Genomic DNA, 23972 nt, shown 5'->3' with positions numbered 1-23972 from the left:
TGCAGGACGTCAGACTCACAGAAACAGAAGCCTGTGCGGCCGCGTTGCTGATCTGCAAGGGCAGGCTTCTACATTACTACTACTACTACTTATCACTTCTATAGCGCTACAAGGCATACGCATTGCTGTACACCATACATGAAAAGACAGTCCCTGCTCAAAGAGCTCACAATCTAAATAGGACAGACGAACAGACAGAACAACTAAGAGGTAAGGGAATTAAGGAGGTGGGGGGGTAAAAAAGGGTACAGGGCAAGTGAGAGGTGATTAGGAGTCAAAAGCAGCGTTAAAGAGGTGGGCTTTTAGCCTGGATTTGAAAACGGCCAAAGACGGGGCTAGACGTGCAGGCTCGGGAAGTCTATTCCAGACGTGAGGTGCAGCGAGATAAAAGGAACAGAGTCTGGAATTAGCAGTAGAGGAGAAGGGGACAGACAAGAGAGATTTATCCACAGAACGGAGTACCCGAGGGGGGGGGGGGGGCGTAGAGAGAGACAAGAGTAGAGAGGTACTGAAACCATCTGTTGTCTTCTGCCCTGTAAAACCCTTCCTGTGAAATCAGAAAGGCCTCGTTGTGTTGCTTTTAAAAGCCTTCGTTGCCTCAAAGTTGCTGCTGGGGAAAAGAAAATGAAATATCTGGGTCTGAGCTGACAAAATTTAAACCAGGCCTCAGGCTAAATGATTCCCTGGGTCCTGCCGCATCCCGCTGCCTTTCAGCTTCCAGAGGGAGACTGCCTCCGGAACTGGGTGACTACATGGACCCTGCTTATTGCTTCCTGGGAATGGAGGGGGATTTTTGTTCCCAGTCAATGTTGAAGTGTCTTTGTGTTGGGTAGCCGCAAGGCGGGCATTAGCCAAATATTGGAAGAGTTCAGAGGTTCCCCTTCTTCCAGTATGGAGGACCTACTTGCGGGATATGATATTAATGGCAACCCTCATGGCTATTCGGCTGAATAAGAAACCACACTTTCACTCTCAATGAGATCTTCTGGATACCTACCTTAAACGTTGTTAAAGGTTGACTAGTGTAGTTACAGTGATTGGGGGGGGGGGCTTGTGGGGGAGGGGGTGGTGGAGTACCAGGTATGGAGTGGGTGCTCCTTTATGGGGGAGGCAACCTTGCTTTCTGGTTTTGTGTTACAACTGGCTTTGTTATCGTTCTGTTCAGGTTCCATTTGGGCGCATGCACTACTTTTCTCTTGTAAACCTTCAATAAATAGAATGCCACTGCTTTAAGTAAGAAAGGATGAGAAAAGATCAGAAAATCCCTTGGAGTATGAACCTTCATACGAATGGGGTTCAGTTCAGCTTCTGTGATTCAACTAGGACGCAAGGCGTAATTTCTTTTTCTAATCTCTTTTTACTGTTTAATTTGTTTATCAAAACATATGGGATTTTTTTAAACACTAAGGCCCCCCTTTTTTCTCAGGCGCGCTCACGTTTTCAGCGCGCTAAAATTTTGGCCGCGCTAAACGTTAGAGATGGCAATGCATTCCTATGGGCGTCACTAACATTTAGCGCACGCTAAAAACATGAGTGGAGGAGTGGCCTAGTGGTTAGGATGGTGGACTTTGGTCCTGGGGAACTGAGGAACTCAGTTCAATTCCCACTTCAGGCACAGGCAGCTCCTTGTGACTCTGGGCAAGTCACTTAACCCTCCATTGCCCCATGTAAGCCGCATTGAGCCTGCCATGAGTGGGAAAGCGCAGGGTACAAATGTAACAAAAATAAAAGAGATACTGTTGGAGATTCTACATGGAATGTTGCTATTATTGGAGATTGTACATGGAATGTTGCTACTATTGGAGATTCTACATGGAATGTTGCTATTCCACTAGCAACATTCCATGTAGAAGGCTGCGCGGCCACATTGGTGATCTGCAAGGGCCGACTTCTAGTGGAATAGCAACATTCCATGTAGAATCTCAAATAGTAGCAACAGTGGAGGAGTGGCCTAGTGGTTAGGGTGGTGGACTTTGGTCCTGGGGAAGTGAGGAACTGAGTTTGATTCCCACTTCAGGCACAGGCAGCTCCTTGTGAGTCTGGGCAAGTCACTTAACCCTCCATTGCCCCATGTAAGCCGCATTGAGCCTGCCATGAGTGGGAAAGCGCAGGGTACAAATGTAACAAAAATAAAATAAATAAAAGGGGGCCTGAGGGAAGTAAGGGGGGTCCTTTAGACTTTGCCTGGGGCACACCAATGACTTTATGTAGCCCAGGATATCACATTTTGCAGGGTCATTGAATGACACCTTATAAATAATAAGTTTGCTAATTATTGATCAGGTGTCTCACGAGTTCTATTGTAAACAGTCTTTAAAGTTAAAACCTCATGCTAGGATAAAGCACTGATCAACCCATTGTGAGAAGGGAAATAATTTGACCAGTTTTGTGCACCACATCTTAAAACATTTCTGTGCTTATGTGTTTTGTAGCTCAGTTACTCAGGCTTTGGGGTGGTTTATTACCATTTGCGGAGAAAAGGAAAATAAAATTGGAAGTTCTTGACTAACTGAGTGCTAATGAATGTTTGAGGATTATGATCTGTGGTGAAAGTATTGGACTTTGAGTTCAGGATTTCCCTTTTTTCACTGGCCCTTGTACCTGTGACTCTTATCATGTCGTTTTACCTTCAAGACCCAGATGGAAATAAGAAATTTGTTTTAATGCATCTTCCCTGCTCATCAAATTAATTAGTGCTTCCCTTCTGACGCTACCTCCAGGGCCAGCTCCTCATTTATCCTGGTTTCTCTTTCAGTTTCGTGACTACCAGTTGTGCTCTGCAGTTTTCATCCCGTGGCGTCCGGCCCGGCCTCACGACAGTGATGGCGCGGCACCTGGATAAAAACACTATGGGGTATGTGCAGTGGCGATGGGGCATCCAGTCTTCCATGAACACTAGCGTTGTCCGGGACACCAAAACCAGCCATTTCACCATGGCACTACAGGTGAGTGCTGGGCATCTGTTGTTTCGAAAGGCTGGGCATCCGGAGTCTGCTTGATGCACTAAGGAACTTTAATTTCTACTTTCAGCTTGGAATCCCACATACCTTTGCGATGGTTAGCTATCAACATAAATTTCAAGACGAAGAACAAACCAGATTGAAGGGCTCTATCAAGTAAGCAGGTGGTCATAATGTCACATGTGGGAGCCTGCTATCCTTGCCAGTAACATAGTAGATGACAGCAGAAAAAGACCTGCACGGTCCATCCAGTCTGCCCAACAAGATAACTCATATGTGCTACTTTTTGTGTATACCTTACCTTGATTTGTACCTGTGTTTTTCAGGGCACAGACCGTACAAGTCTGCCCAGCACTATCCCCGCCTCCCAACCACCAGCCCCGCCTCCCACTACCGGCTCTGTTATCCAATCTCGGCTAAGCTCCTGTAAGTTGAGTCTGGTAACAAGGCGCTGTAAATATTTTATAAAAACACACAGTAACATAGTAGATGACGGCAGAAAAAGACCTGCACGGTCCATCCAGTCTGCCCAAGAAATGTGCCACTTTTTTGTGTATACCTTACCTTGATTTGTACCTGTCTTTTTCAGGGCACAGACCGTACAAGTCTGCCCAGCACTATCCCCGCCTCCCACCATTGGCTCTGGCACAGACCGTATAAGTCTGCCCGGCACTATCCCCGCCTCCCACCACCGGCTCTGGCACAGACCGTATAAGTCTGCCCAGCACTATCCCCGCCTCCCAACCACCAGCCCCGCCTCCCACTACCGGCTCTGTTATCCAATCTCGGCTAAGCTCCTGTAAGATGAGTCTGGTAACAAGGCGCAGTAAATGGTGGCAGATAAAGACCTCGCACGGTCCATCCAGTTTGTCCATCAAGGCGTCCAGAGCCACACCCGCCACTCTGTTCAGGTTATAGTCATTCATGTTTAAACAATTTGTCATCATGCTAACTATATATAGGCAGTATTTAACTTGCTGTTTAAGATGTCTTCCCCCCCCCCACCCCCACCCAACAGGTCGTACAGTACCCTCATTTGCAGCATATGATAATAAAGTGATGTGCAATACTGGAGTTGCCAAATCTTCATCTGTCTTTTGCCCTTTGCAGGACGCAGATCATAGGCGTCTGTCTGGCATTGGCCTTAGTTCCCTCTGATATCATCCCATGGCTTTCAATACCATCTCTACGCTGACGACTCCCAGATCTACCTCTCTACCCCCGCATCCAGACCAACGTATCAGCCTGCCTATCTGATATCGCTGCCTCCATGTCTCAACGTCATCTGAAACTTAACATGGCCAAAACCGAGCTTCTCATCTTTCCCCCTAAACCCTCCTCTCCCCCCTTTCTCTATTTCTGTGGATGGCACTCTCATTCTCCCTGTCTCATCAGCTCGTAACCTTGGGGTCATCTTCGACTCCTCTCTCTCCTTCTCTGCTCACATTCAGCAGATTGCCAAAACCTGTCGTTTCTTTCTCTATAACATGAGCAAAATCCGTCCCTTCCTCTCTGAGCACTCTACCAGAACCCTCATCCACACTCTTATCACCTCTCGCCTAGATTATTGCAACCTGCTTCTCACCGGCATCCCACTTAGCCATCTCTCTTCTCTTCAATCAGTCCAAAACTCTGCTGTGCGACTCATTTTCCGCCAGAGTCGCTATGCTCACATTAGCCCTCTCCTCAAATCACTTCACTGGCTCCCTATCCGTTTCTGCATTCAATTCAAACTTCTCTTACTGACCTATAAGTGCATTCACTCTACTGCTCCCCAGTACCTCTCTACTCTTGTCTCTCCCTACGCCCCCCCCCCCTCGGGTACTCCGTTCTGTGGATAAATCTCTCTTGTCTGTCCTCTTCTCCTCTACTGCTAATTCCAGACTCCGTTCCTTTTATCTCACTGCACCTCACGCTTGGAATAGACTTCCTGAGCCTGTACGTCTAGCCCCATCTTTGGCCGTTTTCAAATCCAGGCTAAAAGCCCACCTCTTTGACGCTGCTTTTGAGTCTTAACCACTGCTCACCTGCCCTGTACCCTTTTATCCTCACCTCTTTAATTCCCTTAGCAGTCCTGAAACGAAAGAGTGAGGAGGGGGGTCCTGAAATGACACGGGGGGAGGGGATTCCTGGAACGCCACTGGAAGGGAAGGGGTGGGTCCTGGAACTGGAAGGGGAGGGGGGTCCTGGATCAGGGGGGAGCGAGAGGGATGGGAAGAAGGGGAATGGGGGGTCCTGGAACTCGGACGGGGGGAGAGGGAGAGGGGGGAAGAAGAGGGGGAGGAGGGTTCTGCAAACTCTTGGTCTCATACACTCTCGGTCTCACAAAGAGTCTGTGTATCGCACACATACTCTCACACTCACTCTCTCTCACACACACTCTGTCACGCACACTGTATCTGTGTGAAACACACTCTCTCACACATGCTGTATCTGTGTGACACTCTGTCTCACAGACACACTCGCACCCAGTCTCACTCTCTCTCTGTCACACACACACACACTCGCACAGTCACTCTCTCTCTCTCTCTCACACAGTCACTCTCAAACATACACACTCCGAGGAAAACCTTGCTAGCGCCCGTTTCATTTGTGTCAGAAACGGGCCTTTTTTACTAGTTTTAAATAAAGAAATGTGCCTTGCAAATCCAGCAGCAATAAATAGCACCTACATTCAAAGCGCAGACATTATGCCTGATTGAGAGCAGATGTAAATGTTAGCGTGTGTGCGCATGTTTTATAAAATACACATGTAAATTGTAACTCCACCCCTACGCTTGCCGGTCTACATCATGTGTACTTTTAGGCATGGCCTAATTTTCTAAGAAACACCTACTCTCACTATATTTAAGCGTTCCTTTGGATCAACCTACGTAAACTACAATCACACTGAAAAAATCCTAACCAAAAGAACTTAACAACTTGTGTCTGTGTAATCTTTTACGGAGGAAAAGCCTCAACAGACTCCTTATTCCAGCTCTTACGGAGTTCTTGCTGTCATCATTGGCAAAAAACCTCCATGTCTTACTAGCTCATTTACTGTTTGTTATTTAATGAATTAAAACAGCTGCTGCATTCCAATTGTTGTGGATTAGTCTTTCCACTCCACGGCCGACATTGGCCAAGGTTTCGGTAGTCCTTTCCTGCCTCAGGGTCCATGGTACTGGTGACTTTCACTGCAACTTAATCTTCTTTCCTCCGTAAAAGATTACACAGACACAAGTTGTTAAGTTCTTTTGGTTAGGATTTTTTCAGTGTGATTCTAATTTTCCAGGATCCCATTTACAACATAAAACTGTGTTTCAGGTGTGAATACGGTTTCTAAAATTACTGTCTAAAAGTTGTTCACCATTTGTTTTTGCTTTTTTAAATAATCTCGCTGCTTTGTTTCAGTAAATAATTCAAAGATTGTTTAAAAATAAGATTTTTAAAGACATGCCAACATTCCTATTGCCCCCAGGTACAAAATAAGTACCTGCACATAATATGTAAACCGCTTTGACTGTAACCACAGAAAGGCGGTATATCAAGTCCCATCCCCTTTCTTCTTTCCTTACCTTACCCTTTTTCTTGTATTTTTGACACCACTTCCATTTTTCAGGGCTGGTACTTTTGGGACCGTGCTAGAGTATGGAGCGGAGAGGAAGATTTCCAGACATAGCATAATAGGAGCCACCGTCAGCATCGGGGTGCCGCAAGGAGTGTCTCTGAAAGTCAAGTCAGTAATAACTTTAGGGTCCCTTTTATTAAAATGCATTAAGCAGTTAATGTGGTGCTTACCCAAACTTTTAATGCAGTGATGTGATACTTAGCACACATTGATTCCCACCAGTGGCGTAGATTTGGCCCTGGACCCCCTGCCGATGACCCGCTCGACCCCCCCCCCCCCCACTCCCGTTGCCAACCCACCATCGCCTACCTTTGCTGGCGGGGGACCCCAACCCCCCGCCAGCCGAGGTCCTCCTCGCAAAAGGCTTCCTTCTGTTTCTGACAGCCTTTTGCAAGGAGGACCTCGGCTGGCGGGGGGGTTGTGGTCCCCTGCCAGCAAAGGTAGGCGACGGCGGGTTGGCGGAGGGAGGGGGGCAAAGTTGGTGGTGTCGGGGTCGACAATGACTGGCGAGCGCCAATGGCCGGGGGGGGGGGGCTAAAATGTGCCCCCTCACCTCAGGCTCTGGACCCCCCTCCCGCCAAAGTCTGGCTACGCCCCTGATTCCCACCTTATTTGACAAATGCAAATGGGGTGGGGAATGGGCTGGAACTCTGCCTTATACTTTACTGCAGTACAGTACTATGCATTAACTGTTAACACAGTAGACAACATGGAACATTGAATGACACTTCAAAGGTGTGAAATGCATCTGTGTCATTTACAATGTAGGTAAGTCACAATTTGTGTATTGTGTCTGTGTTAACCATATGGGAAGATGAGCAATGCCCCCAGCAGTTAACACAGAGGCTGGCAATTATTGTGCATTATTTTTGGCTATTAACATGCCATAACTGCAAAACTTTAATGCAGCTTAGGACAAGGTAGGGTTAACATATTTTGTCCCCCAAAAAGGAGGACACATGCTCCGCCCGCCCCCTTTAATGCCCTCACTCCGCCCCCTTTCACGCCCCTGTCACATTTTCCCCTCCCCCCTGTCACACACCCCGTCACCCCCCTCCCCTTACCTTACTACTGCCCTGGTGGTCTAGTGACCTCTTCGGGGCAGGAAAGAGCCCCCTTTTTCCTGCCTGGAACGCTGCCCTGCATGCATCCTTCCTGTTCCTGATCGCGGTGCCGATTCAAAATGGCCGCCGAGAGTTGAAGTCTTGCGAGGTCACTTCAACTCTCGGCGGCCATTTTGAATCAGCACCGAGAGAGGAACAGGAAAGATGCATGAAGGGCAGCTCTCCGGGCAGGAAAGAGGAGGCTCTTTCCTACCCTGAAGGCGGAAGAGGTCACTAGACCACCATGGCAGTAGTAAGTAAGGGGAGGGGAGGCTAGCAATCTGCCCGTTTGTCCGGATTTCTGGACAAACGGGCAGATTGGCAAAACCCGCCTGGTTGCCCAGGCATGTCCTCAAAAAGAGGACACGTCCGGGTAAATCCGGACATATGGTAACCCTAGGAAAAGGGGGCCTTAGCATTACTGTTCAAGCAGCTAACTTGCTCATCAGCTCTGTGTGTTCATATTGTAGAAGCTAAACAGGGAAAAATACAAAGCCTCAGTGTCTTAATATTTTGTGTTAGAAGTATCTGGATTCTGTAGGGCCACAAACCAGTTGGGTTTTCCGGATTCCTACAGTGAATATGAGAGATCTGTACACACAGTTTCTGTTGCATGCAAATCTATGGCATTCCTCTCTGTTGGGAAAATCCTGACAACCAGACTGGATTTGGGCTTTCAAGTACTGGATTTTGGAGATCCCTGTTTTAAGGTTATACAAAAGTCTGCTTCATAGCACCACTCAGCTTTTTCATCTGTCTAGTAGGGAGCCAGGAATTTGCAGTTCTTCAGCACATACTTAGATTTTGCCACTAGAGGGCACAAGTGCGCTGTCTGGACCGTCAAACAGCAGCCTGATTGTAAACATTTACCTGGCTATCTAATTATTTGGAAAACAAACATTTTCATTTAGCCGAAATATACAAAACAGTAGCAAATTAAAAAAGTAATTGCACAAACGATTTGCTGCATATATATTTGACAAGCTTTTGGGAGTTATCCTGTCTCTGCATCAGAGGAAACAATGTAGGTATACTGGGTTTACCGTATTTTTCGGACTATAAGACGCACCGGACCATAAGACGCACCTAGGTTTTAGAGGAGGGAAATAGGAAAAAAAAAATTTTCCTTTTTCCCTCCTAAAACCTAGGTGCTCCGGTGCGTCTTGTCCGAGTTCGGGATCGCCCTCCCCTACTCACGTCACGCGATGTTCTCTGGTGGTCTAGTGACGTCGGGGCAGGAAAGAGCCCCCTTTTTCCTGCCCAGCGCGCTGCTCTCCGTCCTCCTGTATGCTGCCTGACGGTCTCGGCGAGATTCAAAATGGCCGCCGAGACTTCAATTCTCGGCGGCCATTTTGAATCTCGCCGAGACCGTCAGTCAGGCAGCATACAGGAGGATGGAGAGCAGCGCGCTGGGCAGGAAAGAGGGGGCTCTTTCCTGCCCCGACGTCACTAGACCACCAGAGAACATTGCGTGACGTGAGTAGGGGAGGGCGATCCCGAACTCGGGGGGAGGGCGATCCCGAAATCGGACCTCGCTACCTTCGGACTATAAGACGCACCCCCCATTTTCCTCCCAAATTTGGGGGGGAAAAAGTGCGTCTTATAGTCTGAAAAATACGGTAAATAGTAGAAACTGGAGGAGGAAGTGACTTCATCGACCTTGAAGGCAGCAAGGGACACAGCTTCTTTTTCTCTTTCCTCCGTTTCTAGTTGTAGTTCTTTTCTGATTTTCTTCAGAATCTTTATGAACCGCTTTGATTTGCCTTGGAAAGACAGTATATCAAGTTTAAAAAAAAACCATAAGCACACAGTAAAGCAATTTTCACTGTTTACTGGCACTCCCCAAGCTACAGATCTGTGACACGGTTTGGTAGCGCCTCAACAATTATTCAAGTTATGGTGCAGAATGGTGCATCAACAGAAGTTTGCCAGTCAGACCGGGCGCTTTGTGCCGACTCCAGTATGGCGGCATCTCACAACTGTGTGGATGAGGTTATTTTCCAGAAGAGGCACAATCGCTTCACGTTCATTTGATTTGATATGCTGGCCTAAGTCAGTGAATCTAAGCGGTTTGCATGATTAAAAGAATTCTACTTTGTGGTACTTGCCTCAGAATCAGTTCTATCCTATAGCCGAGCAAGTATAATTCTCTATCTTTTGTTGTCTTATCCAATATTGAAGTTTTATGTGTTACCGGAGGAAAAGACTGGCTGTCTCAAACTGAAGTTTTTTTTTCAAGATGGATGCCGGGCAAGTTTCCTCATTAGTCAAAAAACCTCCGGTATAGAATCAAATTGTGCAAGCCTTATTAGAGATAAGTGCCCTTGTATTATTTCAAGTAAAAATCAAGTAATAACCGTAATTAAAATAGGATATTAAAAAAATCTATATCGGGGGGGGGGGGGGGGGGTAAGAAATTTTTTCTTCACTCAATTTGTAATTAAACTCTGGAATTGGTTGCCAGAGAATGTAGTAAAAGCAGTTAGCTTAGCAGGGATTAAAAAAGGTTTGGATGGCTCCCTAAAAGAAAAGTCCATAGACCATTATTAAAAAGGACTTGAGGAAAATCCACTGCTTATTTCTAGGATAAGCAACATAAAATGTATTGTACTGTTTTGGGATCTTGCCAGGTACTTGTGACCTGGATTGGCCACTGTTGGATACAGGATACTAGGCTTGATGGACCTTTCGGTGTATCCCAGTATGGCAACACTTAGAGCACACTATACACATAAGTACATAAGTGTCGCCATACTGGGATACACCGAAAGGTCCATCAAGCCTAGTATCCTGTTTCCAACAGTGGCCAATCCAGGTCACAAGTACCTGGCAAGATCCAAAACAATACAATACATTTTATGTTGCTTATCCTAGAAATAAGCAGTGGATTTTCCTCAAGTCCTTTTTAATAATGGTCTATGGACTTTTCTTTTAGGGAGCCATCCAAACCTTTTTTAAACCCTGCTAGAGCACACTATACACATAAGTACATAAGATCTGAAATTTGCCTATTGTAAATTCCTTTCTTACTCTGTCCTAGGCTAAATCGGGCCAGCCAGACCTACTTCTTTCCTATACACCTGACTGACCAGTTGCTACCCAGTGCTGTGTTTTATGCCACTGTGGCACCGCTGGTAGTTTATGTAGCTATGCACCGACTGATCATCAAGCCCTACCTCAATTCACAGAAAGAAAGGTGAGTGTGTGAAAGCAGGTGGAAGGCCTGATGTGCTGCCGTCTGCAGCTATAATACAGGGCATGGACAGATCCTGAATTTACTCAAAGGCAACTTGAGTTCGGTTGAAGGTTTTTGCTCTTCTACCATATGACGTGATCTGTAAGGGAGGAGAAGATGGTGTGAACACGTCTAGGGGGAAAATGTGCTTATTGCCTAAACTCCGAACGAGGTGTTCTGGCCTGCTGAGCTGATGCTTTCGGCAGTTGATAACTGTAAGATATATTAGTCCCCAGAGCATTCTAGATGAAGAGATGAAGTTCTGCAAGGTTTGTTACTCTGTCGAATTTTCTTCTTTAGAGAACTGGAGAAACAAAGGCAAAACTCAGCAAGCGAGATTCATCATAAGAAACAAGAAGCAGAGGCTGCAGTAAGTAGAAATGGCTATTAAACGAAGGGGGTTTTTTTTTATTTTATTTTTTAGTTTTGTATTTTAACTTTGTATTTCTTGGACATTATAAAAACACGGTAAATGTACATTTTCAAGCTTGAGGTGTGCAGAAATACTCCAGTGTGTCGGTTTTCAAATGATCTAGCGGCCTGACTTCGGGATTTGTCCCTTTAAAAATCGAATGGTTCCGGCCAAGCTAAATTTAGCTGCTGAAATGTGGTGGCCCAGTGACACGGCCAGATCAAAAGAATGAAAGTCAGGCGTCTAGAAATTATTTTCAGCACTTAATGTGTAGTAACGTTTTACAGTTACCAGGTGTTGCAAAAATTCACGTAAGGTAACTGCTAGGGGTCAGAGCTGCCGTTTTGAGCCCAGACTGGCAATGAGTTTAGAGCATCTGGGGATTGCACCTACCCTGCCATTAACTCAGCAGGGCTGGAATTGGGGGCTTGGGGATGATGCTTGAGGGCAGGGCATGGTAAGTGCTGCTTGGTAGTATGAGTGCACTTAACGCCACATCTTCAGGTCAATCTGCCATCGTGAGAGTTAATGTATGTAAAGTGTCATGCGCTACTCGCTGTGCAGTCTACAACCATTCACCCATATCCTGCCCAGCTTCTGCCCCATAATAGGCATGCAGTTAGCACTTGTTAATAAACAGACCCCATAGTGTTGGCATGTGGCTCCAGTCAGAGCCAGTCCTGGGTTTAGCCTCTGCCTGCGTGGCAGTACGTCAAGGACCCAGATATTAAAGTGCTTTTTAGCAGTAAGAATGGGAAAAACACTCCAAAAAATAGGACACAAAGACAAAGAGGCAAAGTCCTTGCACAGAAATCATAGAAAAGACGAGCAAAACCAGAGGGGTCCCGTCTTTGGCCGTTTTCAAATCCAGGCTAAAAGCCCACCTCTTTAACGCTGCTTTTGAATCCTAACCACTACTCACTAGCCCTGGACCCCTTTTATCCCCACCTCTTTAATTCCCTTACCTCTTAGTTGTTCTGTCTGTTTGTCTGTCCTATTTAGATTGTGAGCTCTTTGAGCAGGGACTGTCTTTTCGTGTATGGTGTACAGCGCTGCGTATGCCTTGTAGCGCTATAGAAGTGATAAGTAGTAGTAGTAATGTAGAAGCCTGCCCTTGCAGATCAGCAAGTCTTTGCTTAAAGCCCACCTCTTCAATGCTGCGTTCGGCACCTAACCCTTACCGTTCAGTGAATCCAGACTGCCCCAATTTGACTGCCCCTATCGGACCGACCGTTCACTTGTCTATTAGATTGTAAGCTCTTTGAGCAGGGACTGTCTCTCTTTGTTAAATTGTACAGCGCTGCGTAACCCTAGTAGCGCTCTAGAAATGTTAAGTAGTAGTAGTAGTAGCAATGCGGCCGCGCAGGCTTCTGTTTCTGTGAGTCTACGTGCAGGACGTCAGACTCACAGAAACAGAAGCCTGCGCGGCCGCGTTGCTGATCTGCAAGGGCAAGCATCTAGATGGAATGTTGCTATTGGAGGAGTAGCCTAGTGGTTAGTGCAGTGGAACATGGGATGTTGTTACTATTTGAGATTCTGGAATGTTACTATTACTTGAGATTCTACATGGAATGTTGCTACTATTGGAGATTCTACATGGAATGTTGCTATTCCACTAGCAGCATTCCATTTTTAGATTGTGAGCTCTTTGAGCAGGGACTGTCTTTTCATGTATGGTGTACAGCGCTGCGTATGCCTTGTAGCGCTATAGAAGTGATTAGTAGTAGTAATGTAGAAGTCTGCCTTTGCAGATCAGCAACGCGGCCGCGCAGGCTTCTGTTTCTGTGAGTCTGACGTCCTGCACGTATGTGCAGGACGCACATACGTGCAGGACGTCAGACTCACAGAAACAGAAGCCTGCACGGCCGCATTGCTGATCTGCAAGGGCAGGCTTCTAAATGGAATGTTGCTAGTGGAGGAGTAGCCTAGTGGTTAGTGCAGTGGAACATGGAATTTTGCTACTATTTGAGATTCTGGAATGTTGCTATTACTTGAGATTCTATATGGAATGTTGCTACTATTGGAGATTCTGTTGCTACTATTTGAGATTCTACATGGAATGTTGCTATTCCACTAGCAACATTCCATTTTTAGATTGTGAGCTCTTTGAGCAGGGACTGTCTTTTCATGTATGGTGTACAGCGCTGCGTATGCCTTGTAGCGCTATAGAAGTGATAAATAGTAGTAAATTGAATGTAAAACAAGAGACAGTCTTTTATAAGGGAAGGAAAAGGAAAGAGATTTCATATTTAGCTCATGGCTTTTTCAGTAGTAGCTCAGGGTGATTACATTTGGTACAGCAACTATTTTGCAGTCCCCAGAGGGCTTACCTGAGGCTGTGGAGGGTTAAGTGACATTTTTGTAAGGAGCCACAGTGGGATTTGAACTCTGGCTTTTCCCCTGGTCCTCAGCCTACTGCTCTAACTTCTCCATGGTTCTTTAAATTTATATAAATATATAAATATTCACAGCAGGTATCTCTTACAATACAAATATTCCTAAAATCTCAAAACACAATACAGGGTCCTTTTACTAAGGTGCACTGAAAAATGGCATGCGGCAATGTAGACGCGCGTTTTGGGCGCGCGCAGAATTATTTTTTAGTGCACCTACAAAAAATGCCTTTTTAAAAATTTTGCCAAAAATGAATGTGTGGCAAAATGAAAATTGCCACGCGTCCATTTTGGGTCTGAGACCTTACCGCAAGCCATTGACCTAGCGGTAACCGGGCGGTAATGGTCTACGTGCATCAGAAAAAAATATATATATTTCTCAGACGCGCATAGTGGATGCATGCCAAAATTGAAATTACCGCAAGGGCCTCAATATATTTAAAAAACCCAACACATGGCCATGTTTTGTTAAATGCCTGCAGACAGGGGATAAAAGTGTAGGGTGTAATAGAGTTTAACCTATCAGTTAACCATATCATCTCTCAACAACCCAAAGGGTGTGAGAAAAAGCTTGCTTATAGAAACACTTTTTAGTTTAGCTGAAGAACTCGATCTTCTGATGAAGCTGACTTATGAATGAACTATAGGATTACCATTAGTCCGGATTTACCCGGACATGTCCTCTTTTTGAGGGCATGTCCGGGCAACCGGACGGGTTTTGCCAATCTGCCCGTTTGTCCGGATTTCTGGACAAACAGGCAGATTGCAAGCCTCCCCTCCCCTCCCCTTACTTACTACTGCCCTACTACTACTATTTAGCATTTCTATAGCGCTACAAGGCGTATGCAGCGCTGCACAAACATAGAAGAAAGACAGTCCCTGCTCAAAGAGCTATGTAATAAAAGTGAGCCAAGTATAGGACAATCAAGCCATTGTGACATCACTGATGAGGTTGGCTCTTATTGGTGGCCTGAGGCATTATGACATCACAATATTAGCTCTGGTTACAAGAGACTACTACTACTACTATTTAGCATTTCTATAGCGCTACAAGGCGTACGCAGCGCTGCACAAACATAGAAGAAAGACAGTCCCTGCTCAAAGAGCTTACAATCTGATAGACAAAAAATAAATAAAGTAGGCAAATCAAATCAATTAATGTGAACGGGAAGGAAGAGAGGAGGGTAGGTGGAGGCGAGTGGTTACAAGTGGTTACGAGTCAAAAGCAATGTTAAAGAGGTGGGCTTTCAGTCTAGATTTAAAGGTGGCCAAGGATGGGGCAAGACGTAGGGGCTCAGGAAGTTTATTCCAGGCGTAGGGTGCAGCGAGACAGAAGGCGCAAAGTCTGGAGTTGGCAGTAGTAGATAAGAAGGATTTATCCATGGAGCGGAGTGCACGGGAAGGGGTGTAGGGAAGGACGAGTGTGGAGAGATACTGGGGAGCAGCAGAGTGAGTACATTTATAGGTTACTACTGCCCTGGTGGTCTAGTGAGCTCTTCCGCCTTCGGGGCAGGAAAGAGCCCCCTCTTTCCTGCCCGGAGCGCTGCCCTGCACGCATACTTCCTGTTGCTGATCCTCGGAGCCGATTCAAAATGGCCGCCGAGAGTTGAAGTGACCTCGCGAGACTTCAACTCTCGGTGGCCATTTTGACTCGGCACCGAGGATCAGCAACAGGAAGTATGCATGCAGGGCAGCGCTCCGGGCAGGAAAGAGGGGGCTCTTTCCTGCCCCGAGGAGGTCATTAGACCACCAGGGCAATAGTAAGATAAGGGGAGGGGGGCGATGGGGTATGTGACGGGGAAGGGGAAAATGGGTCAGGGGGCAGAGCGGGTGTGTGGTGGGGCGGGGCATGTGTCCTCCTTTTTGGGGGACAAAATATGGTAACCCTAATGAGCTAAGACTTGTGGGTTATGTTGTTGGGGGCAGTTTGGGGGTTTTGTAATTACGTTGTTGTTACTATGTGCTGTTTGTACCTTTCCATTGAGAAGGCGACAAATCAGTCCTCTATCCACTAGTGCCTTACAAGTCATCTCAGAAAATTTGTATTAAAGTTGTCTTCATTTGCAGAGACGAGATTGAGTACAACTAGAAAACAGACCTCTAGATATGCAGGTCCTCAATTTTGGAATGACATAGTCCCTTGGAAATTAGGAAGGAGTTGAATTATTTATGATTCAGGAAGATACTCGGGACTCTTTTTTTTAAACAGAGTATGATTATCTAAAATTGTATTTTAGTATTGTTTAAATAGATTTTTGTAATTAAGCTGCAGTAAGCACTAATGCATGCTCAGCGCAGGTTAAAAATACCTACTACAGGGTGCGCTGTGGCGTCCACGCTAGTTTTGACATGTACATGCGCTCCCCACATGATAAAAATTAATTTTTGTTTTTGAGCACTGGAAGTGTGTTTGGGGGCAGATAGTGGGCGTGTTTAGTGCTAACCTGTTGGCGCATGAGCCCTTTCCGCCTAGAAAAGAGGTGTGGTTAAGAGCATATGCGCTAATGGGAAAACTAGCGCCTGGCCATTATTGGCAATATACAAAAATCAGCCGTTTTACCCCTGTGTTAAACGGGGGTCTCAGCACCTGGGAAACCCGCTAGGCCATCTTTTAATTCAGCTTAGTAAAAGGGGTCCCTATTATTGTAACCTGCCTTATTTTAATATATTCTGTTAAAGGCAGAATATAAAACACAATAAATCAGATCAAATACATTAATAAGAGACAGTAGGATGCTGGGGAGGGGTGTGAGGCCCCTGTGGGCATGACCCATCTCCCTGTTCTGTTTCTTACTGGCCAGTTCTTCTGTTTTTTTCTTATCATAGGTTCAGCTGATGCAGGAATCTGTCAGACGTATAATAGAAGCTGAAGAATCCAAAATGGGTAAAAAGTAATTTGTAGATCTCTTGCTGTTGCCTGGGGTGAAAAGGTGGCCAGATAATTCCTTTTGTCTGCAGGCTTTAGTAGTAAGAGGAAAGATCTGAAAGCATCCTGGCCAAGACAAGTTCACGGTGCATGAAATATCGTATTTCATAATGCTGGGCTATATATTTATACACAGTCCTGTACAGATGTGCAGAGGGAGGCTCATGGCCACCACAAAGGATGGCTACAGAAGCAGAATCTTAGAATTTGGAATTTTTTTAAATTAATTAATTGTTTTTTCCAAGTCTGAGCTCAAGGCTAGTTACAATCAGGTACATATGTTATTTCCCTGTCCAAGTAGATTTATGGTCTAGGTCAGTGTTTACCAAGTCCGGTCCTGAGTACCCCTCGCCAGTCAGGTTTTCAGGATATCCACGATGAATATGCATGAAAGAGATCTGCCTATATGCAAATCAAGTTCATTCATATTCATTGTGGATATCCTGAATACCTGGCTGGCAAGGGGTACTCCAGGACCGGACTTGGGAAACACTGGTCTAGGTTGTACCTGAGGCAATGGAGGGTGAAGTGGCAAGGAGCATCAGTGGAAGAAGCAGGATTTGAGCCCTGGCTTCCCACCTTATGGCAGAGGTGGGCAAACTGCAAACCATAGGACCAGCTTAGTCCAGGCCTTGTTGCATTTCTAAAAATAATTATTGCTATGTTATGTAAAGGATTTCTATCCTACCAAATCTCTAATCAATTGGTTCAAAGTGGATAACAATATCATCAAATCTACAATTTTAAATGAAATAACATCTAATATAATAATTTGCTCCTCCAACATTCCAATGTGTCTCACTGGGATCGTAACCACCTGCTGACATCACTCCTCCAACGTTCTCCGTCCCCCCTCCCTCCCAGTTCCATGGGACCCTGGAACTCGGAGGGAGGGAGGGGGCCTGGAACTCGGAGGGAGGGGGCAGGGAGGGGGGCCTGGAACTCGGAGGGAGGGAGGGACAACCCTGGAACTCAGAAGGAGGGGGGACCTGGCACACACACTCATGCTCACACACTCTCTCTCTCTCACAGACACACTCGCACCCAGTCTCACTCTCTGTCACACACACACACTCGCACATTCACTCTCTCTCTCTCTCTCAGTCACTCTCACACACACTCTCTCTCTCTCTCTCTCAAACATACACACTTCGAGGAAAACCTAGCTAGCGCCCGTTTCATTTGTGTCAGAAACGGGCCTTTTTTACTAGTATATAAATAATTAACAATCAGCACATACAAACTTGGTGAAAAAAAAGTGTGTTTTCAGCTTCTTCCTAAATTCAATGTAAGTTGAAATTAGATGAATATTTAAAGATAAAGAAACCTTATCCTATGGGTTTATCTTGTTGGGTAGACTGGATGGACCATAACCAAAAGACCTTTCATGGGCACATTTAAACTTGATTCCGTTCATCGATGGAAAAGACAAAATTAAACGTTCACTATTTCTGCCACCTAAAAGTTGAAACATAAAGGAAAAACCCTCAGGTGCATCACCATTCAAAGTTTTTAAAAAACAAACAACAAAGCCTCAACAGGAAGCCAGTGAAGACTCACAAAGGGGTGAGTGACATGATCAAATCTTGCTTTGTTAAATATCAGCCTAGCAGCAGTGTTTTGAATCGAGGTTTCCTCTTAAGCTGAAATTCACTGAACTATCAGAATTCAAAGAATTAGAGTAAACCATCTGAGATAGCATGGTAGTTGTTTCTATGTATAGAAAGATCTTTTGACAATAGCATTAACCTGAGGATCCATGCTTAAAGAGGAATCAAACCCCAGTGCCTGAGAAATTATTACCAGCCTTCCAGTGCTCTGAGGCCCAACCCTGCTCCTAGCCAATGTTATCGGGCCCATTGTCATGTGCAGTCATCCGTGGTCATGAAGTAGGGGTGGACCAAGAAATCTTCACAGCCAGGAATCAATAAAAAAACACCTTTTATTCAGTACCACAATAGTGTATGACCCGACACGGGGTCGTGTTTCAACAGAACAACCGTCTGCATCAGGGGACTGACCCTGTATAAAAAATATATAAACACTAGTAAAAAAGGCCCGTTTCTGACACAAATGAAACGGGCACTAGCAAGGTTTTCCTCGGAGTGTGTATGTTTGACAGTGTATGTGAGAGTGACTGTGTGTGAGAGAGAGAGAGAGAGTCTGGGTGCGAGTGTGTCTGTGAGAGAGAGCGTGTGTGCAAGTGCGTATGTAAGAGACAGTGTGAGAGAGAGAGTGTGTTTCACACAAATACATTGTGTGCGAGAGAGAGAGTGTGTGTGTGAGAGACACATACTCTCTGTGAGAATGAATGTATGAGACCAAGAGAGTGTGTGAGTGACTGTGTGACACATAGAGTGTGTGAGAGACAGTGTGTGAGAGTGAGAGAGAGAAAAACATTGACTGTGAGAGAGAGAGTGTGTGTGTGACAGAGATACCTCCCCCCCCCTGGTGTCAGGCCTCCCTCTCTCTCTCTGGTGTCTGAGCGTTACTGTGCAGGACGCTGAGCACTGGCTGTGCTTCAAGGAACTGACCAATCCTATTTAATAGAATGCACCTCCAACATTCTGAAGGCGAGAAACCTCGTGTGGTTGGTCACTTCTGCTTGTGACGAACCAGGAAGTACGTGATGTCAATTCAGGAGATGGATACAGAGAGCAGGAATGCCTCAGCCATGCAGTCAGCTTCAGAATGTTGGAGGTGCGTTTTATTATATAGGATATATATGTATCGAACATAGCTAAAAATAATAAAAACAACTAAAAAGTCGATGAATGAACAGGTGAAACACAAAGGACATAATACATCAAAAAATAAGTGGAAATCATATCTGAAGGATATATGTGTATATATAATACTTGTACAGTAACAAACCATGGTAATGATGACTGTAATTCAACATAATGAAAAATTGATATTGCGTCAAGACCGACCTTGCTGTAGAGAATCACACAACATGGATGCAGGCTTGGTATAGGGTTCACATCATGGCACAGTTTGCTCAAAGAGCTCACTGGTGTTTCTTTTTTTTTAATTTTCTTATTGTTTCCTTGCAGGGCTGATCATTGTAAATGCCTGGTATGGGAAGTTTGTGACTGACAACAGTCAGAAAAACGAGAGGGTGAAAGTGATAGACGTTACTGTCCCCCTGCAGTGTTTAGTAAAAGATTCCAAACTCATCCTCACCGAAACTTCCAAGGTACAGAAATGTCCAGAGCCTCAGAATTTTGCCTTGGTTGGTGGTCTGTCGATTGCCTGGAGCTTAGAATGTTTACAAAATACTTATTCAAAGCAATTTAACTGGCCAAAAACAGATCCTGGCCAGTTAAATTCCCTGTTCGAGCTTAACCGGTCATTTTCAGGGGGTTTTAATCAGTTAGTGCCACGGAAAATGTCTGGTTAGCGCCTAATTCAAAACTGGCTGTTTTGGAGGCATTCCGGGGGTAGAGTCGGCACTTGGTTGGCTAAATGCCTATATCCAGCACTTTACCGCAGTGGCGTAGCTACGTGGGGCCTGGGCCCCCATAGATTTGGCCCTGGACCCCCCTGCCGACGACCCTCTCGACCCCCCCCCCAACCCGCCGTCGTCTACCTTTGCTGGCGGGGGACCCCAACCCCCGCCAGCTGAGGTCCTCTTCTTCCCGCAAAAGGCTTCCTTCTGTTTCTGACGTCCTGCACATACGTGCAGGACATCAGAAACAGAAGGAAGCCTTTTGCGGGAAGAAGAGGACCTCGACTGGCGGGGGTTGGGGTCCCCAGCCAGCGAAGGTAGGCGAAGGTGGGTTGCCGGCGGCGGGAGGGGGAGTCCAGAGGGTCGTCAGCGGGGGGGGGGGGGGCAAAGTTGGCGGTGGCAGGGTTGGCAATGGCGGGGGGAGGGGAGGCTAAAATGTGCCCCCTCACCTCGGGCTGTGGACCCCCTTCCCGCCGAAGTCTGGCTACGCCCCTGCTTTACCGACCAAGGTAACTGCATAAATATGACCACGTAAAATTGAGTCTTATCTTTATGCAGTGCCCCATAGCTGGTTATGTGCTGAATATTGCATTTGACCTGCACTTAACCGGCTGTAATTTAGCTGGCTCGGGAAACCTAGAAACCCCGGACATGGCCCGGCATTAAATTTACAGGCATAACATTAGCAGCAGTCAGCAAAACACTAAGTGCTGCCGGCTGAATATTGACCCCAGTATTGCTTAACATATTTATTTTAACAAAGCATTTTGAGATTGACGCTAGAAGGACTTTGCTTTGCCCTTTGATGTAGGGCAGAGCTTCCCGAACGTGTCCCGGTAACTCCACAGCCAGTTTCCAAGATCATAATGAATGTCCACGAGATCAGTTCGTATACGTCAGTCTGTACAAACTGATCTCATGCTTACTCATTTTGGATATCCTGGAAATCCTAGAAAAGATTTGGGAAGCCCTTATTTAGTGCAACTTTGCAGGCAGTTTTTGTCTTTATTAAAATCTACATTCCATTACATAGCTTCCCACTATTCCAGATCCTGTGGGATAGTTGTATCTATCAACCAGCAGGTGGCGAGAGAGAACTGAAAACTGAGCTGAGACATATCTCTCGGCATCCAGTCCAGCTCCTCAGTATTTTCTATCTCCAGCAGGTCGAGCTTTGCGGGGGGCTTGAGTCTGCAGAGTCCCACCTGGAGAGCTTCAGGTCCCTGTCTCTGGTGCCCCACAAATTTACTTCTTCTTTCCTTTCTCCTCTCCCTCGTTTCCTGTGGAGCTCTCCTTTTCCAGTACAACTTTAAAAAAAAAAAACATTTTAAAAGAGTTTTACTGGACAGCATGGCACAGACATAGGTACTTGGTATAAGAGACTTGGAGAGGCTAAGCCTCCTCAGCCACAACCTTCCATGTCTGCTATGTTCCTAGTATTGTTAATTGTTGTTACATTTGTACCCCGCGCATTCCCACTCATGGCAGGCTCAATGCGGCTTACATGGGGCAATGGAGGGTTAAGTGACTTGCCCAGAGTCACAAGGAGCTGCCTGTGCCTGAAGTGGGAATTGAACTCAGTTCGTCAGGACCAAAGTCCACCACCCTAACCACTAGGCCACTCCTCCACTGTTGCTACTATTTGAGATTCTACATGGAATGTTGCTATTCCACTAGCAACATTCCATGTAGAAGTCGGCCCTTGCAGATCACCAATGTGGCCGCGCAGGCTTCTGCTTCTGTGAGTCTGATGTCCTGTACGTACGTGCAGGACGTCAGACTCACAGAAACAGAAGCCTGCGCAGCCTTCTACATGGAATGTTGCTAGTGGAATAGCAACATTCCATGTAGAATCTCCAATAGTAGCAACATTCCATGTAGAACCTCCAATAGTATCTATTTTATTTTTGTTACATTTGTACCCCGCGCTTTCCCACTCATGGCAGGCTCAATGCGGCTTACATGGGGAAATGGAGGGTTAAGTGACTTGCCCAGAGTCACAAGGAGCTGCCTGTGCCTGAAGTGGGAATCAAACTCAGTTCCTCAGTTCCCCAGGACCAAAGTCCACCACCCTAACCACTAGGCCTCCCCCCCCCCCCTCAAGATGAGAAAGGTCTACATGTTTGCTTGTCTGGTTAGTCTTAGGTTAGCGAGTTCAAGGTTGTTATGTTTATTCAGAGTTTCTCTTTCCTACTTGTCTACATAAATACTGAGGAGCTGGACTTGGATGCCAAGAGAGGTAAGTCTCAGCTTAGTTTTCAGTTCTCTGTCGCCACCTGCCAGTTGATGGACGCAACTATCCCACAGGTTCAAGAATAGTAGGAAGGACTAATGGAAAGAAATTTATCAGGTAAGACCTAATTTCTCCGTAGTGGAGATTTTTTGCTTAATAAAGATGTGCATGGTGACTTCACAGCAAAGAGCTGTATTTATTATTTTACTTACCTTATATGTCACATAAATTATAGCAATCTAAAAACATAAACTGATAACACCCAAATCATTGGTATAAATAAAAGTTTTAAAAAATTTGAATAAAAAATAATAAAAACACCAACTGATTTTGCCTCATACCTCAACGGCAGATCCAAGTGTTGTATTAAAACCTTACCCCTCTTCCTTTCAAAATGTAAGAAAATATCATTTCTCTTGGAGACCTGGCAGGAAGGAATCCCACAGATCTGAGCCAGCTTCTCCGTGTAGACTTCCACATTAGTGTTCTCAGCCCTTTCCGTGCCCATAGTAATCTCTGGAGAGCAGGCAGTGTGGACACAGGTGAGGTCTCGTGGCAAAAGTAACGGTAAGGGAGAAGTGATAGCCGCACCACAGGCTGTAGAGGCTCAGAGGAGGAGGTGCTGTGTTCAGTGTGTGTACCGCACCGAGTGGGGTCTGGCTGTCCATGCTTTACATGCTGCCTGTTAATTCCCACTCTTCTATTCATTCTGTGTGTAGGAAGGTAAGGTGAATGTGTGACTTACCAATATGCTCAGGAAGGAACTCCTCCGAGAGGTGGTGAGAGCAAAACCCAGATGCTAGTCTGGACTCGAGCATCACGCAGTGGTGACCTTTTTGTTCTGTGGCATACTTAGGTTTGAAAGCATGACATGGCACAAAGTATTTTATTTATTTTATTTTTGTTATATTTGTACCCCGCGCTTTCCCACTCATGGCAGGCTCAATGCAGCAGGCAATGGAGGGTTAAGTGACTTGCCCAGAGTCACAAGGAGCTGCCTGTGCCTGAAGTGGGAATCGAACTCAGTTCCCCAGGACCAAAGTCCACCACCCAAACCACTAGGCCATTCTGCTCTCTGCCTCTTGATCCTGTCTGTCTCCCTGCATTTCTCCCCCACCACCACCCCAGGAGTTGCCCCATCTCCTATACCTCCTTGAGTGTCTTCCCCCATCCGTAGGCCCACCTGGCCTATCTTATAATCCCTGGTGGTCTACGGGCATAGTTGGGGCGGGAACGATCCCCAGTTAATCCTACCCATTCCAGCTCTGCTCTCAAAATGGCTGCTGTGACAGGGGCAAACTTTCTGCTCTAACTACACTACTAAGACCACCAAGGATTGTAAGGTGGTCCGGGGGGAGGGGGCACTACTCTTTGTATTCTTTTCTTTGTACTGCGCTTGCAAGTACTGCTGTTACGATCTTGCACAGTAGTTTATATGGTAAATATATAGTGCTCTAAAAAATGCTTTTGATACAAAATTTTAGCAGGAATTTAAGTCTGTAAATTTGGGGTGATGAGCTCCTTAGGACTTAGCCTCTCTATGGAGTTATGCCGTCAGCTGTCTCTCGTGGCGCAAGGTCAGCCACTGTAAAAGCACTGTGGCTTTTAGTTTTGTTTTCATTAGCTGCAGTCCATGTGTGTGGAGGCTA

The 23972-nt window shown here is 45.9% G+C and overlaps 1 protein-coding gene across 1 annotated transcript in view; it reads left to right on the top strand.

Moving 5' to 3' along the window:
- DNAJC11 (DnaJ heat shock protein family (Hsp40) member C11) overlaps positions 1-23972 on the top strand; it is a 143603-nt gene that overhangs the window by 102015 nt on the left and 17616 nt on the right. The window contains exons 8-14 of the mRNA XM_030222623.1: positions 2756-2945; positions 3031-3116; positions 6562-6678; positions 10714-10869; positions 11209-11278; positions 16540-16597; positions 19696-19838. Coding sequence (XP_030078483.1) covers positions 2756-2945; positions 3031-3116; positions 6562-6678; positions 10714-10869; positions 11209-11278; positions 16540-16597; positions 19696-19838 — 820 coding nt within the window. The remainder of the gene's footprint in view (positions 1-2755; positions 2946-3030; positions 3117-6561; positions 6679-10713; positions 10870-11208; positions 11279-16539; positions 16598-19695; positions 19839-23972) is intronic.

This window comes from Microcaecilia unicolor, chromosome 13 (assembly GCF_901765095.1).
Source record: "Microcaecilia unicolor chromosome 13, aMicUni1.1, whole genome shotgun sequence".
Classification (NCBI taxonomy): domain Eukaryota; kingdom Metazoa; phylum Chordata; class Amphibia; order Gymnophiona; family Siphonopidae; genus Microcaecilia; species Microcaecilia unicolor.
The sequence above is the reverse complement of the archived record's forward strand: the minus strand, read 5'-3'. Positions and strand labels throughout refer to the sequence as shown.